The following is a 27,171-nucleotide window of genomic DNA, read 5'->3' on the forward strand; positions in this document are numbered from 1 at the left end:
CAATTTTTTTTTTTTGTAGTGTGGCTTCATGCGAGAATATTCTGCATATTTTTGTCTCAAAATTTCAGGAGAAAAAGAAAACTTATCCTAGATAACCTTTTGATGGTAAAACTTCCACTGAGGTAATAGTTGTCATAAGATGTGTGAGTTGCGAGAGATGTTTTCTTTAGCAAATGGTATGTCTTTGATTTGAATCACTTGCGCCACTTACAAATGTTAGACTACCATTCTAACAATTCATTGCAAACCACATATTGCAGTTCTGGCCAGTGGTGAGTTTATTTACTCGCCAAAGTCATTTTTACTTGCATTTGGTACTTACCAGCTGTTAATTTTGGACCCTGCATGTACTTTTGTCAAGTGCTACATTAAATGATACTGGCACATTTGTCCATGGAATGAACTGCTTTTGATGTCCATTTATCATTCTCCCCCCAAAAAAGATGTAAAAAGCGTTCAATACACGGTCCAGATCCCCACAGACCCAGCCTGCTACAGATTTAGCTCATATTGTAGGTTCCATTTGCTTTTGTGCAATTCAAGGTCAAAATGTGTCTACAGGTCCTGAGATATACTTCCAGAATCTAGCCAAAGAGTCACAGCCCCAGTGTCCTTTCACAGTCCGTTCTTTATAGCCATGTGGTCTTGGTGGAGTGTCTCTTTGAACAATGGAACCTGGCCACAGGGGAGTGACAGTAGCGCAAAGCCCTACTGTGATGAGCCTCCCTCAGGCTATGAACCCTGCTTAGGTCTGGGGGGGCTGGTAGTCAGGCCTCTTCAGCTGTAGCATCTATTCCAGCATAAGTGAAGTTCTCAAAGAGGGCCATGTTGACATAGGCCTGCATAAAAAAAAATAATTAAAAGTTGTCTAGATCTGCTTCAAGGGGATTGTATGTATGTCTAAGTGTGCAGCAGCATGTATTACATGCTCAACACAGGATGTCTGTGTATGCTCTAGCAGTAGCAAGTCTTCTCACTTGCTCTGCAGCAGTGGCAGCAGCAGCAACAGCGTAAGCAGGTCTAGTCCGCCAAGACCAAACCTACCAATTTGTAATATACATGATAACACCCCAAATGAATTACAAGAGTTGTCATGACTGAAATCTTATTATTGCACATACCTGGGGTTGTATGAGCTTAATATCCTAACTCTAAGGATTCAAATTTGGCACATAACTTGTCCCACACCGTTTGTGCTACGGACATGAATTACATCTCAAATTATGCAGCTTGTTGAGGAGAGATGTGTTCTTACTTTTCTAAGTGATCAGACCTACGATATTGCCAGGTGTATGTTAAAAATGTGAAAAAACTTATATCTAGGACAAGAATATAATTGAGACAGTGTGGTTATTTACTGGCCTGAGTCAGTTAAACTCACCCCTTCTTTTGACTTAGGCAATTCCCTAGCAACCACCTAGAATACACTAGCAACCACCAAGCAACATCCTAGCAACCATCCAGAACACCCTCGCAACCACATAGAAATGCAACACCCAAGTGTCATGCCAGCAAGTTTTGCGTTGGCAAGCAGCTACAATTAAAATCTATTTTTCTCCTTACCTTCCGAGCCTCTTGCATCCTATTGAGCTGGACAGATATTTGTGAAAATGGTGGTCGCTCATAGGGTCTGTCTCGCCAGCACTGTCTCATCAGTTCATACCTGTATGGAGAATTATATAGCAATGACTACAGTTGTATAACACAACTGCAATCAATCAATAAAGAATATAAAGAGAGGTAAGAAGGCATGGATTTCTGGGTTTACACTTCATCATCACAGTTCCTGGGCTGCTCCATTCTGTAGCCCTGAGGAAGTTTCTCGTAGAGCTCAGCACAGGTCATCCCACAGTATGGGGTTCCACCTTGAGTAGAACAGATTCATAGCATTCATCCCTTAACAGATACTGCTTGAAACAAATGTGTCATGTATAGAAGAAGTGGACAAGAATTTGTTACAACTAATACAAACAAACTTACCTAAACTCACAATTTCCCACAGAAGCACTCCAAAAGACCATCTGAAAACCCAAGACAGATATTTGAACTAATTTAACTTATGAATAATCAACTTAAGGATATATAATTATGAGGTCACAACCTGTAAAATTGGGTTTGATGGAGGAAAAGAGCAATTCATATATGGCTGCATTAATTTTAAACTAAACAAAATGTGCAACCAGGGCAGTTTCTAGGTAGAGGTGAACTAGGCGGTCTCCTGATGGCTGTACATAGTCCAACTTATGACTACTCAGCAAATAAATAAATAAGGTAGATGCTATTTGAACCCAGGTGCAAAAAGTGGCAGATACTATTTGCGCCCCAATTTAAATACTAACATATAGTATAAAGACATCATTGGCAACGTGTTTATTGTGTTTATTTTGAGTCCCACAAATACTCTTTACTGTACCCCTACCCATAAACCTAACCCTCAATTTAATTTGAATTCCAACCTTAGTCTCACGAGACCTTCTGATAATGCAAACTCAACCCACACTGTGTAAAAAACAGGCAGATCTAATAGAGAAAATTCTGTTTATTTTTTTATTTTATTTTTCATTTTGTTCATAGATTAGGTCATGTTGTTTTCAAAATGTTCAGTGCATAGTTTTATTAAGCATGTAAAAATAGTTTGTTTTGACATGGGCACTGTGGTCTTGTAGAACATGCTACTCTAATTTTGAGTTTCCGGGTTTATGTTATCAGTTCCTTCCTTATTCTTCAGTTTCATATTAAAATGATGAGAATGGCAGACGTTTGATTTGTTGTTTTGGACTGAAACCATGGGACGATGTGTTTTGAAGTATTTAGAAAGACACTGAAACTTTAAATTAAGGTAATAAGGCGTGTGATGTGATGATTGATTGAGTGCTGTATGTATCTCTGTAACAGCATCCTAGCAACCACAAAATATCACAAATTCACAGACTGCACTTACACATCACTCTTTGTGGTGTAAACACTATAGTTTAGTGACTCGATGGCCATCCATCGCACAGGCAGCCTTCCCTGAGACAAAGAGGCATCAAAGTTCAATGAGTGCATTGGGTAATTTTAATTATACTGGAATTTTACATAATTTTGTTCCTGAATCTGTCACATTTGCCAGAGCACATGCAATTTTAGAGTAAAATGGAAATATTTTGAATTTTATTTTCTCTTTATCCTCAACTTTAATCCCAGAGATATTGTTCTTACCATGGTCTTTTTGACATACACCTCCTCTCCACGTGAGAGCCCAAAATCAGCAATTTTTGCGACTAGGTTCTCTCCAACAAGTACATTTCTGGCTGCCAAATCTCTGTGGATGAACTGATGGTACACAAACAAGATAACCAGACACAGTGTTTGAATTCTCTATAAACAGTAAAAACAAAAAAATAAGGGGCTGTTACTCTGCAACAATTGTGCCCCTAAGAAAGAAAACAAGTTCCCCAAGAAACCATTATAGCAATTTGGACAATGCTAAGAAATTCTCTACTGTAACTAACTGCATCATTGTTTGCAATAATTATGATAAAATTACTGTGCCAATATCTAATTGTAATTATGCCAATATTTAAGCTAGTCCTGCCAGTAGAAGTAGTTCCACAGAAGAACACACATGTTCTTAAAAACGATTTTTCATAAACTGAGAATACTCTTCATACCTGTTTGTCACTAAGGTAATGCATGCCAGTTGCTACATCAGCAGCAAATTGCAAGAGCTGCTGGGAGGTGAGTGTGGACGCAGTTCCATGCTCCTTGGCAAAGGCAGGATCGGTCTCCAGCACACGACTCTTTCTGAGGAAATCCAGGAGATTTCCATAAGGTGCATACTCAATGGCAATGTATAGGTAACCTGTGGATAAGAGAACCTGTCACATGTCTGACTTATTTAATAGCAATATAATGAAGGTATAGTTCACCCAAAAATGAAAATTCTATCATAATTTACTTACCCTTATGATATCCCAGGTGTGTATGACTTTCTTTCCTCACCAGAACACATTTGAAGAAAAATATACAAATATCTCAGCTCAGTAGGTCCTTAAAATGCAAGTGGATGGTGATCCGACTTTTGAAGCTCCAAAAAGAACAGACAGTTAGCATAAACGTCATCCATTTAGCCAGCGATTAAATGAATGTCTTCTAAAGTGAAACGATTGCTTTTGGTGTGAAGAAGACCAATATACTTATACTTTTTAACTATAAACCATCGCTTCCGGTAAGCTTCACGAGAGGGTGGAGTTCACGTGGTCTCTCGTGTGACGTATTCACGTTGGCATGTTACGGACATAATCTCATGTTTTTCTTTCGGTTGAGACATCCAGGATAAGCACACAAATGCACCATTGTGAGTAAACATACAGATACAAATACAGATCTAAACCAAAACCAACTAAGCTTATGTACAGCATTCCACCTCACTTGTAAACAGCGCTGCTCTTCAGTGTGTGTCACACGTGTCAGTTCTCGCGTGTCTCACATGCCAAAGCGATTACATCACACGCGCATACCACTGTTGACCGGAAGCAATGCTTTATAATTAAAAAGTACTTAAATATTGATTTTTTTCGCACCAAAAGTGATCATGTCACTTTAGAAGACATTAATTTAACCGCTGGAGTTGTATGGATGAAGTTTATGCTGACTGTCTATTCTTTTTGGAGCTTCAAAAGTCAGATCACCATCCACTTGCATTTTAAGAACCTACTGAGCTTAGATATTTTTCTTAAAATTTGTTCTGCTGAAGAAAGTCATACACACCTGGAACAGTGTATGCATACTCAGACTCATGAGGGTGAGTAAATGATGAGAGAATTTTCATTTTTGGGTGAACTAACCCTTTAAAGAGGGTAACTCAACACTTTTTGCATGCATGCCAAAGAAAATAATTTGGCAAAGGTGATAAATCAAAGAATTCAACTTTATTACAGCATCTTTAAATGGTTCAGACTAAAGAAACCTCGTAATCTCACATATGGTTTAGCAGAGACCAGAGAAAGTACAGTATATATACAGTGCTGTACAGTATGCAACTTTATGTTTGGAATGGAATTCTAAATGACTGCTTATTACATACTGCTCAGTATGTACTGTATACTGCTATTTAAAAAAAAATTGTACTGTATATGAAACAGAACACAACATGCAATGACACGTTTAAAACATATGCTACATTGTTGTAAAAAATGACCTCACATACTGTACATGTTTACCTAAGCAAGTGCCATCCAATTGTAATCTCAGAAGTTTCAGAAATATTCAGAAGTAAAAATGTGTTAACTTTTGGCAGTCTGATTAAATAATGAGTCAAGAATAGGCTGACAATCGTGGCTCTATATTATACTATTCTATATTATTTCCGTTTCTTTTGTCACATGGGAAATGAAAGATGCAAGTTGCATTAAATCATCCAGGTATTCCATGGATACAGAATATTTGCATACTACATCGAAGGGGTGGATTTACTGTCCTGTCTCTTTGGCCTATTGATGAGTTGAATATATTTACTAGCAATTGTTATAATCAAAAGGTAATCAAAGCATTTATATTCATGTGCATTTACTCCAGTTATGTTATACAGTAATTATGAATGTTACAGGCCATTTGTGTATTTGACCTCTGAGGTGTGACTGAGGGTCTGACCCATGTCAGAGAACATATATACATGTGAGTTGTAACTATTTCATTGATCACTTATTCAGAGTGCTTTATTGTGTTTAAGTTTTCTGTCATTAATTACGGACACAAATACATTCTTAGCATTCATCACTAAAAGTATATTTCTGCATTTGCATTGCTGCTTTTGGACATATTGTTCTATCGTCATGTTTGTTCCAAGCTGGATAAGGCCCGTGCAAATTTTTATCAGTTGCAATTTTTTTTGAGTTAATTTTGCATTTCTCATGGCTTTGGATGATAGCGCTTCCTCTCTCTCGCACGCATGCGCGACCAAACAGTGAGCGATGAGATATGATACAAAAGCCTCGTTACTGACGCCTTCAAGTTTTCCTGTCGGCATCTGTTTTGCCAGGAAGCACGAAGAAGCGATCGCACAAGTAAATTACCTCAGCAAGTATTATATAACACATTTGTCAACCGTTATATACAGTAATATATGTAATATATATATATATATATATATATATATATATATATATATATATATATGTAGTGTGTGTGTGTGTGTGTGTGTGTGTGTGTGTGTGTGGATTTAGTCAGCAGTCAGCCACTTCAAACCCTTCAGAAAAGGGGTGACATCAATGGAGATGGAAAAATAATACAAATAATTAAATGTTTTTTTCCAATTTTCCCCCCCCCTTTTTTTTTTTTTTTTTTTTTTGCATGTATATGCATTAAATAAATAAATAAATAAAATACAGTAATATACAACTTCAAAAACAACTTAAAATAACTGAAATCTTTGTTGTTGAAGGGGCACCTAGTTAATATATATATATATAAGGGGGGAAGAGACGCAGACTTTCTTGTAATTAAGGATGGGGGGCTTCAAGGAAAAACCACTGATCTACAGCATGTCAAACACTAGTTTGTGTATTGTCCAAGTATTCAGTTCGGTAATGTCAGTAGGTGGCGCCCTCACCTCTGTTCTCACAAGCTCCGATGAGATTTATTATGTTGGGATGCTGTCCCAATTTACAGAGCACCTCTAATTCACCCGCAAAGTCCCGATGGTCATTCTCTGAGGCAAACTCTGTAGGTACACCAACAGGCACACAAAATCACAATGATGTTAAAACAGATCTTGGCTAAAAATATAGTGTTGAGTTATGGGCGTGTTGTCTTACCCTTGAGCATCTTAATCGCAGCACTAATTTTTGTGCCATCTTTTTTGACCATGGCTTTGATGACCTGACCAAAGTTCCCTTCTCCAATTACATCCTCAAACTTAATGTCTTCCCACTCCAGTATGGGATAGGTGAGGGGCTCCGGGGAGGGCTTTGGCCGTCGGGTCAGTGTGAGAGTTCCCGAGTTGAACTGTAATATAGTTTCTTCTCCCTGGGAGTGTATACATTGACATTTAGAGCGCAAGAGATTTATTTGAAACTTTTTTGTTTGATTTCTTATTAAATTAGTAAAGGTGAAGTAATTTTTGTAATTTCTATAAGGAATTGCAAAATATCTATCTATCTATCTATCTATCTATCTATCTACAGTATCTATATATCTGTCTGTCTATCTGTTTGTCTGTTTTAAAGAAATGTAATCACAAGTTTCCACTCACCGATCCCGACTGATAGGTGAACTTCCTTCTCCGTTTAAGTACGGATTTACGGATGTAGAAAAGAGCAAGAAGGGCCAGAAGAATGGTCACACAGGTCACAGCCACTGACCCAACCACAGCCCAAAGTAACTGATGGTCCTCAGCCATCGGCCTCCCAACTTGCTGAGTGGTGGGAATAAAGCTGGAAAATCCTGGTTGATTTTTAATAAAACACACTTTTAAAAGAGTTCCTAGTTTTTGCAGGCAATTAAAGTAGCTTGATTCTGATCTATTCACTAAAAGTGACTTTTTATATGAAAGAGAGCATCCTGATACACTCTAAGCTGGTTTGAATAGAACTGTTGGTTTAGAAAAGCTTTATATTTAAGTTAACATAAGGTCTTTCTTCTACTAATTCACTATGGTCTCTTACCACCTCCTGGGGTCCTGGCTTGTACAAACTTGCTCCACTCCCCTGGCACCTTGGAGAAGGCTCTCACCCTGAACTGGTACAAGGTGCTTCCATTGAGAGATGTCACATCCTTTGTTGTTTTGTTGCCATCATCTGTGTCCACCCAAGTGTGCAGGCTGCCCTGGCCCACTGGCTGGTATTCAATGCTGTATTTGACAATGCCTCCATTGGGGTCTTCAGGGGGCTGCCAACGAAGCCTGACCGCACTGATGGACACAGCATCAGCCTGAACGTTACGTGGAGAAGAAGGGCCTGCACAGAGATCATATGCAGTTGTACCATTTGTTAGTGGCATTCAAGAACAACAATTTCAAACTGATGTTTGTAATATTTTTTATGTTATAAAATAAATTTTTGTCTCCCAGCTTAATAGAGAGACAACTATAAGTAAGCTGTAGGTATATTTCTCAAAAAAAGTATAAACACTGTGGCTCTGTGGGGCTTTCAAATATTTAGATGTTTGAATGAACGTCCAGAGCAGCCAGATGAAGAAACACTGTAAATCAACCAATGCCGTGAGTTTGGGGCGGGGCTTTCTTGTTGTTCAACCAATGGAAGATGGATGGTGTATCCAGGTTTGAAAGCTGTTTGAAAACAATGTTTACTTTTGCATTTCTATTTTGGAAACACATGGGTGGTGCAGAAATAACACACTTCAGCTTTAAAAACGAAGATGTGTCATATTTCAACCTATTTTCTCTTGATTCACATAGAGATATACTAAAATGAAACAATTTGAAAGGTAAAACAGTACATAGCAGAGCAAACCAAAAGCAAAACACCCCATTTTTAACTCTACAAATTTGGACTGTGAAACACTATTGCGTTATTCCTTGCTACCACATCCTGTCTAGTGTCCAACATTCATACCCTATTTCAAAATCACTCACTTCTGATTCTGAACGCCTACTTGGAGACATGCAAGATTTCTGTTACCCTGCTTATAGATGTGGATACGGTGGGGCTTTGAAGGGGGCCCATGGCTGGCGCAGTTTACCAGCAGGACGACCACTTGGTAGTCCCTGTGGTACTCCAGGTTGTAGAGTTTGGTGGAGAGCACATTAAGCAAGGTGGTTTCTTCCCATAGTTTTTCTCCATGTGGGTCGTAGAGCTGCACTAAAAAGCCAGTGGCCTTGCGGGACCTGCCAATCAGAGACCACCTGATGGTGGCGTTACGCCCCTCCACTGAGCTGGAATCAATCTCCGGCCAGGCAGTGGGCTCTAGCGACACAGAATACGCAATCAGATGATTTCCGCCTCATCTGCTAGTCCTTAAAGGGATTGATAGTTTACCCAAAAGGACAATTCTGCCATCATTTCCTCACCCTCATGTTGTTCCAAACTCATATGACTTTTTTCCTCAGTGGAACACAAAAGGAGACGTTAGGCTGTGAATGACAGCCTCAGTCACAATTCACTTCCATGATGAGAAAAGATGCACTGAAAGTGAATGGTGATTGAGGGTGTCAGATTAAAAAATGTAGCCTCATTTTGTGTTCCACAGAAAAAAAACTAAGTCATACGGTTTGGAACAACATGCAGTTGAGCAGATGATGGCAGAATTTTCATTTTTGGGTGAACTATCCCTTTAACACTATACTGCTCTCACAGTCTATGCCTCAGTCCTATATTAAAATCTAAAGTTAACGCTAAGATCAAGTCTGACAAACGGATTAAATACAGATACTGTTAAATACTGTAGGTATTTAAAAAATGCAGGTAAACAGTATAAATACTGTTTACCTGCAGACCCGTTTCCAATCTGAATCTCCAGATTTTAACAATCACATCCACATTAACACCATCTAAACTTTCATCTTCACTTTCTTAAGAACCAGCAGAGCAGCACTCTTCTCATAACACTACAGTCATTTCACCTTTTAGTGTTCTAATTTGATTGACTCTCACCTGGACAATCAGTCTCCATGATTGTCTCTGGACCCAAAGGACCCTCTCCTCCATCCCCTGGTCGAGTGAGCTGTACACGGACATGGTATCTGGTTGATGGCTTTAGGTTCATCAATGTGATGGGATCTGTGCTGTACACTTGAACAGAGGATAAGAAGCACTGATTACACAAGGCATGTCTGGCATAATAGTTTATTGATATGATTGTACTTATCTACATTTTAGTCATGACAACTCTTGGAAAGATTTAGCATTATAATGTGGCTATGACATATTGATAGGATATTGGTCTTGGTGGAATGGATCTGCTTCGCTACTGCTGCTGCAAGTACGGAGACTTGTTAGTATTAGAACATACAAAGACATACTAAATTATGAATGTGGACAAGCTGCTGCTGCACAATTAAAAAAGCAAGACATGCTGCATCAAGCACGTACTACATTCTGCTAACCAATCAGACATATATACAATCCCCACACTGTAAAAAATTGCTGTAAATTTATGGCCAAATTCCTACAGCAATCTACTGTGATTCTTAAATACAGAAGTTTGCTGTTAAAAATTTTGCATTCTGGGAGATCAAGAGCAGGCTCACTGTGAAGTGACTAGTTTTATGGTAAATAGCTGTTCTATGCAAGGCATTAGGGGAAAATGAACATTTACAATTATGATATCATCTTGGTGAAAGCTATAGTGACATTTTAAAACATATATTTTAACCCCCCCCCATGAAAATTTTAGTTTGTGGCACATGGTTAGTGTTCATGATGTTTCAGACCAACTCCTCTGTTCTTCTCACATCATCTCACATCAGCCTTCACTTGTCTGTCTAATGAGAAGTTAAAAAAAAAAAAAAAAAAAAAAATCAACCTTTGAAGCAATGTACATATTAAATGTACAATTTTACCAGGATTGAACAGTGTATTTTTTATGAAAAAAACAAACAAAAAAGCAACAACAACAACAACCTGTACACAGTAAAATAACAGTATAGCACTGCATTGTGGGTTATAATGGTGAAATACCATAAAGCCTTTGCGCTTGAATAAGTATGTATGCTTTGTTAGTGCACTGGGGCTACAAAAATAAAAAAATAAAAATAATAAAACACGTACAAAAGTTTTATTCAGACTTATTAGAAGTCTTAGTTTAATTAGTGTTGTTGTTTTGTTATCAATAGTTGTGTTTTGTTTGAAGTCACCATTACGGTGATTCGTGTTCTCTTGAGCTGGCACCTTGGACCTTCTTTATTATTATATTATGTTCTCCCAGCCAGTCAATTTATGGTTAAGTAAAACACAAGTTGTTGCACTGTGCTACTTGGAAGACAAAAGCTTAGGTCAGACTGAATTAGGGATGGACGGCTCAATACTAAAATATCGATACTTCCGATACTGATGTGGTATCGAGAATATCGATCCTCACATAAAAATATCGATTCTGAGATTTTTAAAACAATTTTTTATAAGTTATCTTATTATTTAGATTACATGAATATTAATGCATCTCATAAGATTCGAAGTGGAAAAAAAAGAATTATATTACTGAATATTTGCATGGCACAGGAACTATTTTTTCTTCAGCTCATCTTGACATGCAGAAATGCTAAACTACACTAGCAGTCACAGACAGCGCTCACCCTTTCAGTCATAGCGCTCGTTCAAATAGGGAGCAGTGCTTTCCTGAGGTAATTACAGAAAAACAGCATCTGGAGTTATTCATAATGGACTTGTTTGACAATTTTTACAGGTTTATTTAAATTCAGAGTTGTTAAAATATTGATAATGATCTGTAATCCTTGTTAATAAATGATACCCTTATGAAAACTTACCATGGCTTTACTGTAGTAATATTGTACTAGTAACCACGACTGTAGTAACCATGCTTTTTTTTTTTTTTTTTTTTGCAGTAACCAAGGTTTTGATACTATTACTGTAGTATCCATATGGTAACTTGGTTTTAGTAATAGTAACCATATAATAATATATATGGTTTATTTTGAGGTTTTATATGTGGCTTATACTAACTAACTATTAAAGGGTAAACAAAGCAGCCTAATAATTTTCTGTCTAGGCCCATAAATATATAAAAAATGTAAGTAATAATAAAGTTACTAATTTTATCCAAAGAATTCGTAAAAATTCAATTTAACAGGAGTATCGGTATTGGTATCGATATCGGCGATATTGGCCTAAAAGTACTTGGTATCGAATCAAAATGAAAATAAGTGGTATCACACATCTCTAGACTGAATATCTGATCCTACCTTGCAAATGGCACTATATGTGGCAATAGTGATGAATTACACATAAAAACATAAAAGCAAAAACAGTAAAGGATATTTCAGCAAAATTATATCAGCAAATTGAGTGTTTGATATTTTTGATGAACTTACAGCATAACTTATGTTGTTATCAACACACACACAGAGATCAACTCTCGGCATACAAAACACAGCAATGGACTACCGGTCAAAAGTTTTGAAACACTTATTCTTTATTATAATTTTTTTTTTCTTCACATTTTAGAATAATAGTAAAGTCATCAAAACTACGGAATAACATAAATGGAACTATGGGAATTATGTTGTGACTAAACAAAATCCAAAATAAATCAAAACTGTGTTATATTTTAGCATCTTAAAAGTACTCACCCTTTGCCTAGAATTTGCAGACATGTACTCTTGACATTTTCTCAACCAACTTCTTGAGGTATCACCCTGGGATGCTTTTTAAACAGTATTGAAGGAGTTCCCATCTATGTTGGGCACTTATTGGCTGCTTTTCTTTATTATTTGGTCCAAGTCATCAATTTCAGAAACTTTTTAATTTTAATAAAATTGTAGTTTTATAATGAAATAAATTAATATGGTTGCACAATTATATTTTTGTCTACAAAACTAATTTCAAACATTTAAGCATATGCCTTCAGATCAAAAGATTTTTAAGATCATGAGAAACATTTCAGTCAAGTGTTTCAAAACTTTTGACAGGTAGTGTACTTTTATGTAAAAAAGTCAAAGCTGAACATTAAAATACAAGTAACTTAGACTACAACAAAAACAACCTCAAAATAAACCAGTAAATAGTAAAAAATCAAAGTAATTTCTTCATGCCGCAGTGCATGCTGGGAACATAGCTGTTAATTTCAACAACAGTAGATAGTATGTAATTTGACAGCTATATGCTGCTAAATTATAGTTGTATGCTGTAGCTGTAAAAACAGTATTTAGCTGTTCATTTCAGCAACAGCAAGACACCGTTAATTTTACAGTAACATGCTGGCAACCCTGCTGCCAGTTCTTTACTGTTTTTTGATGAGAAAATCTTTAACAGTGCATGTAGAAGATCCAGACAAGTGAAGCTGGGGAGGAGGAGGGTTTCAGAGAAAACTCTCGGAGCATGCTGCAGTGAAAACGACTTACATGCAAAAGACCTTTCAGCTGAGCTGATTGGCTTGACATATCACATGCGATTGAGCTGATTGGCTAACAGATAACAAGTTCAAAGAACCTGTTTGCTTGTGCCATTCAGAGTTTCATGCCTGAACTTAGTCATTATATACAGTATTAGGTAGTTATGGACTACATGCAATCTATACTATTTAATCAGATTACAGAAATCAAATACTTGTAATTAGATTACATTACATTTTAAATGTGCATGAATTCAAAACATGAATTACATGAATACATACTGTAGATTATATTACCTGTCAGTCTTGACTTTCAAAGAATCACTGAATCGCAAAATTGTTGTTTGATTTCATGTTTAGTAATGTTTGATAAAAGGAGTGTAAAGTGGTAATTACTAAACTTCGATTTTCATCAAATATAAACATGCAATAAGTAATCCAAAAGTAATCAGATTAGACCACCTGAAAGTACCAGATTATATTTCAGAAGTAATCTACTCAACACTGTATATACATTATATACACATTTCTAATTAGGAATACCTAAAAACAGAACTGGTTGTGGCAAAGTTAGCATCCCTTACCTATAATGGAGGACCAGGAGTCTCCTGTATCCATTGGCTTGTAAAGCATCTTAGTGGAACTAATGGGACCATCACCCGCATAGGTGTCCATTGGCTTTACAACCAGTTGTTTGCTACTCCTCGTCAGCAGTTTAGGAGTAGTGGTTGGGTAAGGTGGCTCTAGTTTGTGATAAAGGGCAAACTTAAGGGCGAGAAGAAATCTTAGTTAAAAATTATTTAAAAATAAAACTCTCCTCACCTCTCACAGTTAAAGTAAACTTGCGAGAGTCCTGCCCACCATTGGTGGAGACTCGACATTCCCACACCCCATTATGCTCGGCAGTGAGACGTGGGATCTCAAACTGAGCAGTGCTTTTCTTTGAGTCCAATGTAGTGTGGGATGCCTGAGGAACAAGTAAAAACATATTTCTGTTACACAGATAAACAAATGAACAATGAACAAGACATTAGAAAGTTTCATGGACACAACAGTTGTTTCTAACCTATTACGACTACTAACTTGTCAACAAGTGCGACATTCCTATTATGCTCTTAAAGGAATAGTTTGTAAAAATAAATAAATAAAATATTTACTCATCCTCATGTTGCCAAGGAGAGCTAGGGCAGATATTCAACAAATAATGACTTACATTTCAATCTGTTCCTCACACAAAGCTATCATATAACTTTAGAATACTTAAAAAATAGAGACATATGGACCATTTTTATGATGCTTTTGAACCCTTTTTGAAGCTTGAACGCTACAGTCCCAGTTTGACTTAAATGTTGACAGATTTGTCAAGTTTGTTTGAAGTATGCTTTTAAACTTCGTATAGTTATGAATCTCAGTTTTACCTTAAGCACAATGCTTTCCAGCTTGCGTAGCTCAATGCTCATGTGGCTGGGCAGAGGGTGACCTGTGGCAGAACATGTGATCTTATGGCTAGAGTTCAGGTTCCCCTCCACGTTACTGGCCATGTCCAAAATCTCTGGTGCACGATCTGAAAGAGGGATAAGGTGAGAGTGGCATGAGAAACATGAGGATCAAATTTTAGACTGCCGAGCTGAAAAGACCAGCATGAATGTTCTGTCTGGTTTATGCTGGTTTTGTGCTGGTGAACCATCACAGCTGTACTTGTGAAGCTGGTTGACTAATGGGCCGTTTCAACTGAACGTGTTCTTGCACTAAAAAAACTAGATGTAGAGCAACACGTATCAGAATGCAGGTGTCTCAAAATGCATTTTTAAAGGTTGAATATATTTTAACATAACACAGGCTTTAGAGCTGATAGCAAAGTGAACACTGACCTGATTTCTCACAATACTGGCCTCTCCAGCCTGTAGGACATTGGCAGCCACTGAAGCGATTGCATTTCCCTTTGTTCTTGCAGTTGCAACTTAGAAGACAATCTGCCCCGTAAAATCCATCAGGGCAGGCTATGGAAAAAAGAAGAGCATTGACAGGTCTATGTCATCAAACTGTAGTACATATCAGCAGTAGAAGGCTTTGGATATGTTTGAATAACTCTACCAAAACAAGAGAAGAGTTGGATAGAGCAGTAAGGAATGTTTATGTTGGTCAGAATGATGGTTGCCAAATTTTAACTGGCAGATTCCAGGAGCACCTGTTTAAACTTTTATTTCACAATTAAATGTTTTCAGCAGGGTACCAAATGATACTCTCCAAATGATGACATACTACGAACAGTACTTGTTTAAAGTGACCCTATGTTAAACTTACGTTTACAACAGTTATCTCCATGCCAACCGTTGGCACAGGAACATCCGTAAGGATCCGTGAGACAGAAACTCAAGCCCTGGCAACCACTTTCTGAATTACAGGATTCCTGGCAGTTTCGGCCAAACATTCCTTCACGGCAGGCTGCAAGACCAAAATCAGACATTAAGGATATTTTAAGAGCTCAAGATAGTCTTTAAAAATTCACCTTTTGTGTTTCACAGAAGACAGAAAGTCATGTTTTGAACAACATGAGGGCAAGTAAATGATAAAAGAACATAATTTTCAAACAAATGAATCTCAGATTTGATGCAACTATAAATGTTGCATGCCCTCTCCTACCTGTCTCACAGTGCATTCCCATGAAACCTGGAGGGCAGACACAGTCTCCATGTTTATCATGGCATACGCCTCCATTCAAGCACTCAGGACAGTCCTTGTCACAGTCTGAGCCCCATTTGTTCTTTGGGCATTCTGGAGAATACATGGGTGAGGGAAATCATAAATGGACGCGATAAAAAAATCCAGTTTCATGCATATCCAAAAATAGTGGTATGATACTGATTACAGTATGTTACCACGAATGATGAGACGCATCAAGGCACTATAGAGAGCACTATCTCCAACATAGCTGGCACTGTAAATCCCTGCATGGTTTTCATCAACTTTCTCCAGATCCAGGACTGCTGTGCTGTTCTGAACATCAGCAATAGGTGTCATGTAATAATAGTTACCTAAGAAAATCAGAACATACTTGCTTGTTAATTGCTTATCTATTTACTGAGATACAAAAGACACATTTGTTGCTGTTCTATGCATAATATGTCTCAGCTCAGTTGCTCAGAAGGGGAGAATGTTATGCTAACATTTGGAAAGTAGTCAACTAAAACATCTATATCAATGACCTGAAAAAATATTCAAAAACACTGTGACATTATCAGCACACATAGGCTTTAAAAGGATAGTTCACCCAAAAATGAAAATTGTCTCATCATTTACTCTCCCATATGCCATCACAGATGTGTATAACTTTCTTTTTCAGCAGAACACAAATGAAGACTTTTAGAAGAATATCTCAGCTCTGTAGGTCTATACAATGCAAGTGGATGGTGATCAGACCTTTAAAGCTCCAAAAAGCACAGGCAGATGTAGTAAAAGTAATGCACACAACTCCAGTGGTTAAATGAATGTCTTTTATGATCGCTTTAAGTAACAAACAGATCCATATTTAAGTTATTTTCACTATAATTGTTTACTTCTGGTTACTCAACAATGTGCATCCATGTAGTGCTCGAATTGAGGGGGGCAGGGGAGGGCCCATAAGACATGGTATTATTTTATTGTTTTTATTTTAGTAAAGATAATAATGACTTATTACACAGCTCTCTAGAATACTCGATTCTGATTGGTCAATGGTGCCATCCAGTGGTCAGATATTGCTCTGTAACAACAGCACATCCAGGGATTTAGATGTATCAGAACGTTCATCCGGGTTCTCTCCTGCTTCTCGGCTCACTATGCAATCACTACAAGCTAATAAAATCATTTAAACTCAAATCAATGTTTCAAAATTCAAATTCACACTCAAATTCAATGTGCATTTATTTATTTATTTGGCAAGTAGTCTTGTAATAGGCTGAATATTGAGGAGTCAGATGGTCATTTTTACAAAGTAAACACAAACAGAACTCCGACACAAACTGGAGGTTGATTCCAGCTGTTCAGTGATATTCTTTCTTCTCAGATTACATAATTGCAATGCATATCAATATTTTATGTCCATATATTTATTTATTTGTTTAGTAGCTGTGTAATAAGTAGGATAATTTACAGTCAGTCGGTTGTTATCGCAAAATAAACCCCTTCAGGGTGTAGGATCTAATGGGCAGAAGAATTATTAATTTCCACACTCAGAGGCCAGCAGTCACACCGAACATTCCTCAAAGTCATAAATTGAAGACTCTGCCCTGCTGGCGCCAAGGAGTCTAACTGAAACCTAAATCTGGCCAATAAAATGGTCAACGAATAAAGGGCAGATCTGTCCGAACACACTCTTAGAAAAACCCCCACAACTGGCACACACATTCCAAGAGATAAATAAAGAACCGTCACCATGGAAACCACATGGAAAGCTAAGATACTCCTTTGTCCTTCGACTTAACCAATTTGACACACTTAAAATTAGACATTTCCTGTGTCACATGCTAAAACTCTGTACAAGCCAAGAGAGCTTGAAAACTGTCTTACTGTCTTTGAAAGGATCCCTTTGAACTCTTTTGTAGGACATCTCATCTAAATCCATGAACATTTCACACACAGTCACAGTACTTTGCTGATTTAACCCTATAAAATGCACAGAATCTCCCTTTTTGTACCAAAATGTACACAATACCTAGCCTTGCTAGATAATTCTGAAAATGATGTTATGACCTGTAATAAATTTTCAAACTGAAAAATTGATGATTATAATCTTTAATCTTGTTTTATTCATGTAATTTTTCTAGAATGGTAACCATTCATGACAAGCACATCATGTTTACTATCGTTGAGATTCTTTCTGTATTCCAGGAATGTTTATGTTAATTAATTTTTGATATATTCAGTTGTATCCGGGATATATAAAATGTATGATACTTTTTGAGTGGGAAACGATAGTCCTCACAGACAAAGGATCATCAATCACCTTCAGAAGGAGGGATAGAGAGATGATGACATGGTATTGGAAAGACACTTCTGATTGGCTCAAGACACCTTTGGGGTGTGGACAACCTCAACAGTACAAAGCCTCCCCGCCTCGGACAAACGTTCTTCTTCTGCTCTCTTCCTCACCTCTCTTTGTCCTCCTGCTTCCTCTCTTGCCCTCGTGGCTTTTAGCCTTCTCTGGCGCCCCAAGTTCCATACAATGTAGAGTCTAGGAAAGCTCAGAATGCAAAGTTCCGAGGAAGCTCTTCTCACTCTTTGCCCTATGACTCACACACGTGACGGGAGTCACCAGTCTCCCTGCAGGAGGCCTCGCTTCTAAGCCATTTGAGCTTTGAAGCAACAAACTGTCCACAATCTTAACAGAGGTCCAAAACATTGACGAACAACCAGAACTTTCTACAAAGAGCCAAAGAACCAAAGCAATGCAAGCAAACACAAGGAAACACAAGTACATCTCCAGACTTTTGCTGAAAGTGCTGGTGTTTTATTTAAATAATTTGGGTAATCCAATTTCAAATCGAGTCAGACTAAAAGAAGTATCGAATGGTTCTCAAGGCATTGTCTATAGACTCGATTATTTTCTGTACAGATACTTTCCATTCAAGTTACTCTGTTACAGTTCACTCACAACCTTTTTTTATGTTTGTCTATGTGTTAGTTAGTTTTATGTTTAGATTAGCAATAAAATCTTGTTTGTATTCAAAGTTAATTTGACTGTGGTATATTTTGATAAATAATCTCGTCACTTGATTTTTCAAAAATCTGAGTTCTGAAGCTCAAACCATATCTAAACATATTTGTGATATTATTTTCAATAAGCCATGAGAATAGTATTACTCCAATATAGGATTACTTTTACTATGATTGTCTGTGCTTTTTGGAGCTTTAAATTGCCGATCACCATCTACTTGCATTGTATGGACATACAGAGCTGAGATATTCTTCTAAAAATCTTTGTTTGTGTTCAGCAGAAGAAAGAAAGTCATACACATCTGGGATGGCATGAGGGTAAATGATAAGATAATTTTCATTTGATATCTGTAATTAAGGCTCAAATGAGCAGTGCTAAAATCTTTCCTAATAATTGCCCTTTTACTTTGTGACCATATGGTGAAAAGTTATAATAAATTGTGTGCAGACTATTTATTTATTCATGTTTGTTTGTTTATTTAAAAGGTCATGGCCTGCTGTACCAATCTGCATCATGCTCTTTTGGCATGCATCTTAATAAACTGTGAAGGAAAAGTAACAAAAACAAACAATGGCAGAGTTAAATGAAAAATAATGTTTCTGTCTTTAGGACAATCATGCCACGGTCCAAATCACTGAGATCACATTTTTTCTTCATTCTGATGGTTGATGTGAACATTAACTGAAGCTCCTGACCCGTATCTGAATTATTTTATGCACTGCACTGCTGCCACACCATTGGCTGATTAGATAATCGCATAGATGATTGTTGGTGCTAGACGGGCTGGTTTGAGTATTTCAGTAACTGCTGATCTCCTGGGATTTTCACACACAACATTCTCTAGAACTGACTCAGAATGGTGCCAAAAACAAAAAAAAAAAACATCCAGTGAGCAGCAGTTCTGTGGACGGAAATGCCTTGTTGATGAGAGAGGTCAACAGAGGATGGCCAGACTGGTTTGAACTGACAAAGTCTACAGAAACTCAGATAACCGCTCTGTACAATTGTGGTGAGAAGAATAGCATCTCAGAATGCTATTCTGAGATGCGGGTTGGCTCTGTTTGGGCGGCACGAGGGGGACCTACACAATATTAAGCAGGTGGTTTTAATGTTGTGGCTGATTGGTGTATAACTTGCATGTGAACTAGGGCCAAAGCGTGACAAGCTGTTAGAAAGGAAGGGTATACATGTATTTGAATTTGCTGAATGTTGTCTTAAATTTGGAGACAACACAACACTTACTGTAATTATTCAAACTCTGTTTATTGCTTAATTGATTTGCACAAAACAGAAATAATCCAGTAATCATTGCCTTAAAAATCATTTCAACATCCTTCTATTTAGCTTGCATATTTGCATATTTACCATTAAATTTCCATGCAATGTCTCTTCTTTCTGTCCCAAGGATGTCCATGGTTAGATGCACTGTGTCTCCTTTACTAGCCGTCAGAGAGACCCTCAATGGTCTAAAGTGAGCTTGTAAGACACAATAATAATAATAATGCTTGAAAAATAATAATGATTAGCTTAACAAATATATCAAATTAAACAGATATCACATACTTCCTGTGCAAAACGTGTGCCAAACTGTTTTAAACAGTCTTTTAAACAGACTTAAAGGAATATTCTGGAATATATTGGGAATATATTGAAATTAAGTTCAGTTGACAGTATTTGTGGCATAACATTGATTACCACAAAAATTTATTTTGATTTACCCCTCTTTTTCTTTAAAAAAGCTCAAATCTGGGTTACAGTGATCATGCATTTACAATGGAGGTGAATTGGAGCAATGTTTGAACATTAAAAGTATAGCCACATGACGAAAACAACATGCATCTAAACACAATTTTAGTGTGATAAAATCGCTTACTAACCTTTTCCAAGTAAAGTTATAGCCAATTGTACAACTTCGTTGCCATGACGATACAATGTAATATCAACAAACACCAAAACCCTAAAATGACCATAAAAATTACAACTTAAACAACAGAAGAATTAATGTAAGAGCTTTTATAAAATTAGAAGCTTCACATTTCTGTTTAAACCCTTTAAAAAATTGGCCCCATTCACTTAAATTCAACCTCAATTTTTGCTTTTTTAGAGAAAAGGAGGGAGGAGTGAAAATACATTTTTGTGGTAATTAACATTATGCCACAAATGCTGTCGATTGAGCTTAACTTGTATTGAGCATGGAATATTCCTTTAACTTGTCTTTGCCATACCTTCGCTGAAATTGTTGATGAGTGTAACATCACCAAGTTGGTCTGTGCCCCTTTTTGAGTGACAGTAGAAAATCCCACTGTGATCAAAGCCCTTAAATCCAGAAGCCACCACTTCTTTAGCCTGTGGCCTCTGCACAGTGAAGTGAGGTGGATCTACACGACGGACAATGCTGTTGTCCTTCTTGATGCTCAGCTGAATGCCATCGGTTTCACGCTCTCCAGAAATGCAGGTGAGGCGGAAATTATGAGCAGGGACAGCCCCGTTAGAAGTCATGGTGAGATCCATAACTGCATCTGGGAGAGGATACATATCACACAGATTACAGTTTTTCTCAACTGCTAGGACACATTTCATGAAACAATTCACCATTTTGTCAAAACTATAAAAACACAATCTCAAAACTACACAACAATTTGTACAAACCTCAAACTTCCACTTCAAAATCAAATATTTAACTTAAAAAAAAAAAAAAAATTCTGTCAAAATTAAACATTGACTTCAAATGACACACCATCCAAGCAAACACACAAACTATTGCACTGCTCACAACACATCAGTGGGATCAATTCAAAACACTGCTACAAAAACCTGTATTAACCAGGGAGAATTTTGCAGGTCAGTCTCTATATGTTGTGCTATAGCACATCATACTATATAAAATATAATCCTACGTTACAATACTGTAAAGGGATGCTGGTTGAAAATCACTGTCAAAAAGAAAATCTTGTAACTCTAACAAGTTGTTTCAAAGTACAGAGAAATTAGCATAAATTAAGGAACATAATATACTTTAAAACTGTAAGTAAAAGTTGCCACAAAAAATCTTACTACTCTGCACTGTAAGATGCTCATCAGTTCTGCAGAAATACAATACATCACAGTAGAACAAATACTGTCAGTTTAGACAAAGTAGATCATTTTCAAAAATTATCAGAGCAAGTGTCATGAATATGTGATACAATACATGCACTATACAGTACAGTACAGTACATGGCCTCTAAACTGCAGTAATGTCGTATAAAACCCCCTCTAGGTTACCTACTTGTCTATTACAGTAAGTTTCAGTTACTGCAGTTACTATAGCCACCTTTTTTCCTATCTGAAGGTTTAAGTAAATGATACAAGTAGGGCCAGCCCATCCTACAGGCAATACAGGCAACCACCTGGGGCCCCGACATGTCTGACGGGGCCACGTGAACACGTGCCAAGCATATGAACAAGTCATGGAATTGAACACATTGATGCCATTTAATTTGAAACTCTCCCCAGTCCAATGGTTTCTAGAGTGCTTACACGCTGGAGAACGTGCAACGCGCATGGACCTGATCATTTAACAAACAAATTACAATGAAGGTGAAAACTAAAAACATCATATTACATATAAAATGAGCTCTGAATAATCACAAAAAGACAAATAACTGAAAGCGACAACAAATAAAATAAAAGCAGTGTATCTAAAATCGGCAAGAAGTAAAGCTAAGCACTACACCCTAATCTGCACAATTTATTCATAACGCAAATCATTGCTGGGAACTAGAGCGTGGCTTCATTTCACAGTATTATTAGACTGGAAGGAATTCGGACACTGCCAATATAAAGATGCAATAAAACTCACATAGAGTGAACATATGAGCAATTAATCTGGAGAATAACCAAACCATCTTATCTGCAAAGATATCAGCTCTCTAAGAGGTATGTGCTTTTTCTTTACATTTGTTTGTTGTCGAGGTGTTGTGTTAATAGGCCCTATTTAAAATATGTAATTTTATTTATAAATAATTCTACATTACACATTGCTGTAGTTACCTTATTTTCACTGATGTTTCAAAAGTTTATTAACTTTTGCACGCATTCTGGCCATCTTTTTGTTTTCATTGATTTTGTTGCACTAAATAAACATCTCAAGCATTTTCAGCAGAATTTCAAGCATTGTCAGCAGTGTCCTATACAATTAAAACTATCTAAAACTATTTTAAACAACATTTTCTTATTTAGTGTAACTTTAATGGGTAACACTTATGGTTGTATTTGTTAACATTAGTTAACTACATTAGTTAACATGAACTAACAATGAACAATACTTAATAATCTTATTTAATGTTAATTTCTACATAAACTAGTTGATTTTTAACATTAGTTAATACAATATGAACTAATATGAACAAACAATAAACAATTGTATTTTTATAAACTGACATTAGCCAAGATTAATAAATGCTGGAAAATTGTATAATACATTGTTAATGATACCTAATGCAAACCTTATTGTAAAATGATACCCAGTAATTATCATACTTGCAGTTTCCATGACCTCATTTTAATTGAGACACTGGTTTATTTATACTTCTAGAAAAAAGGTGATAAAATGCTGACTTGTCAAAGCACCTAAAATACACATATTCCTTTATGCATGCATGTACATTTTAACCTAACATCTTCATGTTGGGAAAAAAAGCTATTGGAACACGTTATTTGTCACCTACCGACCTATATACAGTATTGTGCTTTTTTTTTTAATGGTTTCTATTTTAAAATAATCTGCTCATCATGTTTGCAGTGGTTCTATGGATGTTTTAAAGTTAGGACAATTTTCACATGAGGGGGCCCATTTTCATAATTTCGCCTAGGGCCCCACAAACCCACGGGCGGCCCTGGATACAAGTAACAGTAAAACAGACTCAGATTTAGCTGGACTTGGTGCCCAGCATTGTTGTACCATGCACAAGAGCAGTCAACCAGAATAGGCCTACTGTAGAGCAAGTATCATCAAGGACAACTGTTTTTCTGCCCCTTCATCTTCCCTTCTGTCTCTGTCTGCTGTCTCTCTGCCTTCCATGTCTTCAAACATTGTTAGAATCCATTTTCCAAAGCACGTAAACACATGTGGCCATACTTATTTATCCTGAAATTCTGACTAGTGTGTGAACAATTTTGCTACTAGTGTTACACTGCTACTGTGTGTTCACTAAATTCAGGCTTTAATGCCTTGAGCTAATAATTTGAAGTGTTTGTGCTTTCTGAATGAGAACATGGTTAAACTTATGCAAAGTGAGAGCATTTTTGTGTAGAGTTTTGCAGAAAATGTAAACAAACTGGAACATGTGTAAAAACCTGTTTCAAGAGTTGAAGTAATGGTTGGGGAATTGGGCCAATATAATCAATTATAATGTTTTAGCAATCGAGAAAAACTGTAATGTTATACTTACTCTAATAGTAGTGGGTCTCAACAACAAAAACAAAAAAATGAGCCTCCCTGATTGCTGTAAATATTTATTTTCAAATCACTTAAGTGTGAAAATATGAACCAGCTCTGGAATCATGTTTCAGTATAGGCAAACATTTATCTACATATTAAAATAAAGATACTTCACAAAACATCAACAACAATGGAGCTACTACATTCACATTCCTGCTTTGACACATTTTCCTCTGGCTTTCTGCCCCTCCATGCACCCTTCTCAACATGAGAACAATGTCAGGAAATAAAGAGGATCCAAAGCCATCCCTAGGGCATACATTCCACATTAAATATTATTAAATCCCATGAATGATGCACAGAAATAACTGTTAACTTAAAAATGTGCTTTCTGTGGTAACATCTAAATTAACTGATTTTATTCAAGTCCAAAATATTATATTATCTGAATGAACCTTAATGCATTAGCTTACACCAGTAAAACACATTTTATGGGTTAGGTCAAGTAGAAATAGCTCCTTAACAATGGCAGACTACCACTTCTTTCAACAACCCTCCCCCAGATCAATCAATCAATCAATCAATCAATCAATCAATCAATCAATCAATCAATCAATAAATCAGTCAATCAATCAATCAGTCAATCAAACAATCAGTCAGTCAATCAATCAATCAATCAATCAATCAATAAATCAGTCAATCAATCAATCAATCAATCAGAAATCAAAAAGACACATTTACCATTTTATAAAAAACTACTCAGTTAAACGCTGACACATTTTATGATTTTTTTCACCAGCATGTACAGTATTATCATTTAAAACAGGGGTGCAAATCTATAAAAAAAAATCCCTATTTTTTTTTATATAAAAAAGCACTTAAAAACACCAGTTACTACAATCAGTGCTGTTGCTGCATACTGTAACTGTGGTATTTTGGTTTTAGCCACAACTGTCATTAAAAATAAATATGAAAATCAACTAAACAAAAAGACAGAAAGAAAATAAATCTATATTAATTTACAAGCCTATGTTACTAGTAACTATTGTACTTTGGCGAAACCTTTTGTTACCATGGTAAATTCTGGTAACACTGATCATCCTATTATGTATGTATGATCATCCTATAAGCGAACACAAGAGGAGAAACGACACATGGTGTAGGGTTGATTTTAACTTACCAGATATATCGATGAGACACATGAGACAGATTAAAAACAGCATGACATTAATTTTTATGTTTACTCTCATATAATCCATTAGAATTAATCCAAATAAAGGATTCGTCAGAAATTAATACATTCCAGAGGGTTCTTCCAGTTCTCTGGCTGGACGTTGCCGTGTGTAATTGCACATTTCCACAATCACAGGGAATATACAAGCACTAATTCTCGGTTAGGGCATGAATCTCATAGTATGGGTGGAAAAGGAAGGAAGAGGCGTTGGGGATCAGAGAGAGAGAGAGAGAGAGAGAGAGAGAGAGAGAGAGAGGAGATATTAGTGAGCAAGTAATCTTCAATATAACTGTCACAAGTTTTTAGGATGTTTGGATATTTTTAATGGGGATGAGTTGTGGTCTAATTTAAATTAACATATTTTGACGTACAGTTTTTTGCACCTGCAAAAAAAAAGAAAAAAAAGAAAAGTAGATAAATAAAATAAGTATCTTTATCAAACAGCTTATTAATATTATCATGAACTGCATAGGCCCGACAGTATGCAAAATTATTAATATATGGGCTGAATAGGAAAATGTATACATTTGTAAATGCATCAGCAACAGCAGAAGCCTGTGCAAATCAATGGGACACTTGTGGATGTGGCTTCATTTTGCTCATTGCGTTAAAGTTTTATTATTATTATTTTTTATATTATTTTTTTTTAATTGTAATTTTATTTTTAAATAAAGTTATATTATTTATTTAGTTTGCATTTATTTGTATGCACAATGACTTGGATGGGTTTGTACCATTTTACTTTGGCCTACACAGAGGTACCATCAAGAGGTGTATAGTATTGGGGCCTTTAAGAATATGCATATCCATACGTTATTTAGGAAGGTGGTGTACCCGAAGATACTGTTTCATGACAGTATGCTCAGACTCATGTAGTTAAAAGCTTACTGAGAGGCAGGTGATCTCACATGAAGTAAAATAATTCAGATTCGACTACTTTTAGGCAGCCAATGAAACTAATACATTTAATTTGCTATAATATGGAGGCATTATTTTTTTTATATTTCCTATTGCTCAATGCACCAAACCATCATGAAGAACAAAGATTACAGTTATGCTGATGGTATTAGCCTACAGAAGAATTAAGCTGCATGGTGCTGTGGGCATGCAGTAACTACATCAGTTATAGTCAGGAAATGAAAAACAATATCTGCCTGTATGTTGTGTCTATGTTCAGTCATCTCTAGCTTAATTGCAGAGGAAAATTCCACCATCACACATCTACAGACCCATTTACACTGCCTTGCACACTTCACTAATTTGTAGATGGATGGTTTTTGAAATGAGCGCATATATGTTTTCTTTCTATTTCCTGATAACCTTACACAATCAGCTGACTCATAAATACATTGTTCAGATTTTCCTGTTTTCCACTTTGAGAGCAAGGTAAGATAAAAACAAATTTATTTTTTTGCACACAAATAATAAAACAGAGTTTAGCTGTAGGTTTGTAAATGCTGATTTAGAGCAGCACATTCCTATGTGTTACTGTTTTTAGAAGTGCTGTCTTAGGTGGAGGTCTCTTGCTTTTGTGTGCACTGTCACCTTTGTACACGGTATCAGTGAACTCTGCACTGCACACAAACAAATAGCAGGTCACCTTTAGAGGTCTCACATTCATCCTGCCCACTTGGTCACAGAAGATAAACACCTAGATTGCTCATCATATTTTAAATATTTAACTGAAAATAAACATTATGGTTCATCCAAAGACTGAATATTTCTAAATTTACAACTAATTTACAACCTTGTTTCATTAACAAGGTTTGGGAGGATCAAGTCATGTAATTTAACCAATCACACTGGCAGAGT

General features: G+C 36.5%; 1 protein-coding gene across 2 annotated transcripts; it reads right to left on the reverse strand.

The window, feature by feature from the left end:
• LOC127449446 (tyrosine-protein kinase receptor Tie-1-like) lies at window positions 1-25,512 on the reverse strand. Of its 2 annotated transcripts, XM_051712858.1 has the most exons (23): window positions 25,306-25,512; window positions 20,929-21,222; window positions 20,069-20,179; window positions 15,888-16,043; window positions 15,652-15,783; window positions 15,313-15,453; window positions 14,880-15,008; window positions 14,427-14,572; window positions 13,831-13,975; window positions 13,593-13,751; window positions 9,594-9,731; window positions 8,622-8,906; window positions 7,647-7,937; window positions 7,235-7,425; window positions 6,798-7,008; window positions 6,593-6,703; window positions 3,654-3,844; window positions 3,202-3,315; window positions 2,942-3,012; window positions 1,981-2,021; window positions 1,769-1,865; window positions 1,564-1,663; window positions 1-839 (listed from the first exon to the last, which is right to left on the reverse strand). In XM_051712858.1, the coding sequence occupies exons 1-23, from the start codon at window positions 25,382-25,384 to the stop codon at window positions 768-770; spliced, it is 3,405 nt and encodes a 1,134-aa protein (XP_051568818.1). In that variant the 5' UTR covers window positions 25,385-25,512; the 3' UTR covers window positions 1-767. The 2 variants fall into 2 exon arrangements, with proteins under 2 accessions (XP_051568818.1, XP_051568819.1); XM_051712859.1 differs by lacking the exon at window positions 8,622-8,906.
• Between the last annotated feature and the right edge of the window lie 1,659 nt (window positions 25,513-27,171).

Source organism: Myxocyprinus asiaticus, chromosome 12, assembly GCF_019703515.2.
Source record: "Myxocyprinus asiaticus isolate MX2 ecotype Aquarium Trade chromosome 12, UBuf_Myxa_2, whole genome shotgun sequence".
In the NCBI taxonomy this organism is placed as follows: Eukaryota; Metazoa; Chordata; class Actinopteri; order Cypriniformes; family Catostomidae; genus Myxocyprinus; species Myxocyprinus asiaticus.

What these genes read in the sequence shown, in the direction of transcription:
- LOC127449446 (XM_051712858.1), bottom strand. Translation starts at nt 25,384, where the DNA reads ATGGATTATATGAGAGTAAACATAAAAATTAATGTCATGCTGTTTTTA. An exon ending in CATCAACAATTTCAGCGAAG is followed by an intron (nt 20,180 to 20,928) that starts GTATGGCAAAGA and finishes GTGTCTTACAAG; the next exon opens with CTCACTTTAGACCATTGAGG. An exon ending in CTCCTGGTCCTCCATTATAG is followed by an intron (nt 9,732 to 13,592) that starts GTAAGGGATGCT and finishes CCTCTGTTCAAG; the next exon opens with TGTACAGCACAGATCCCATC.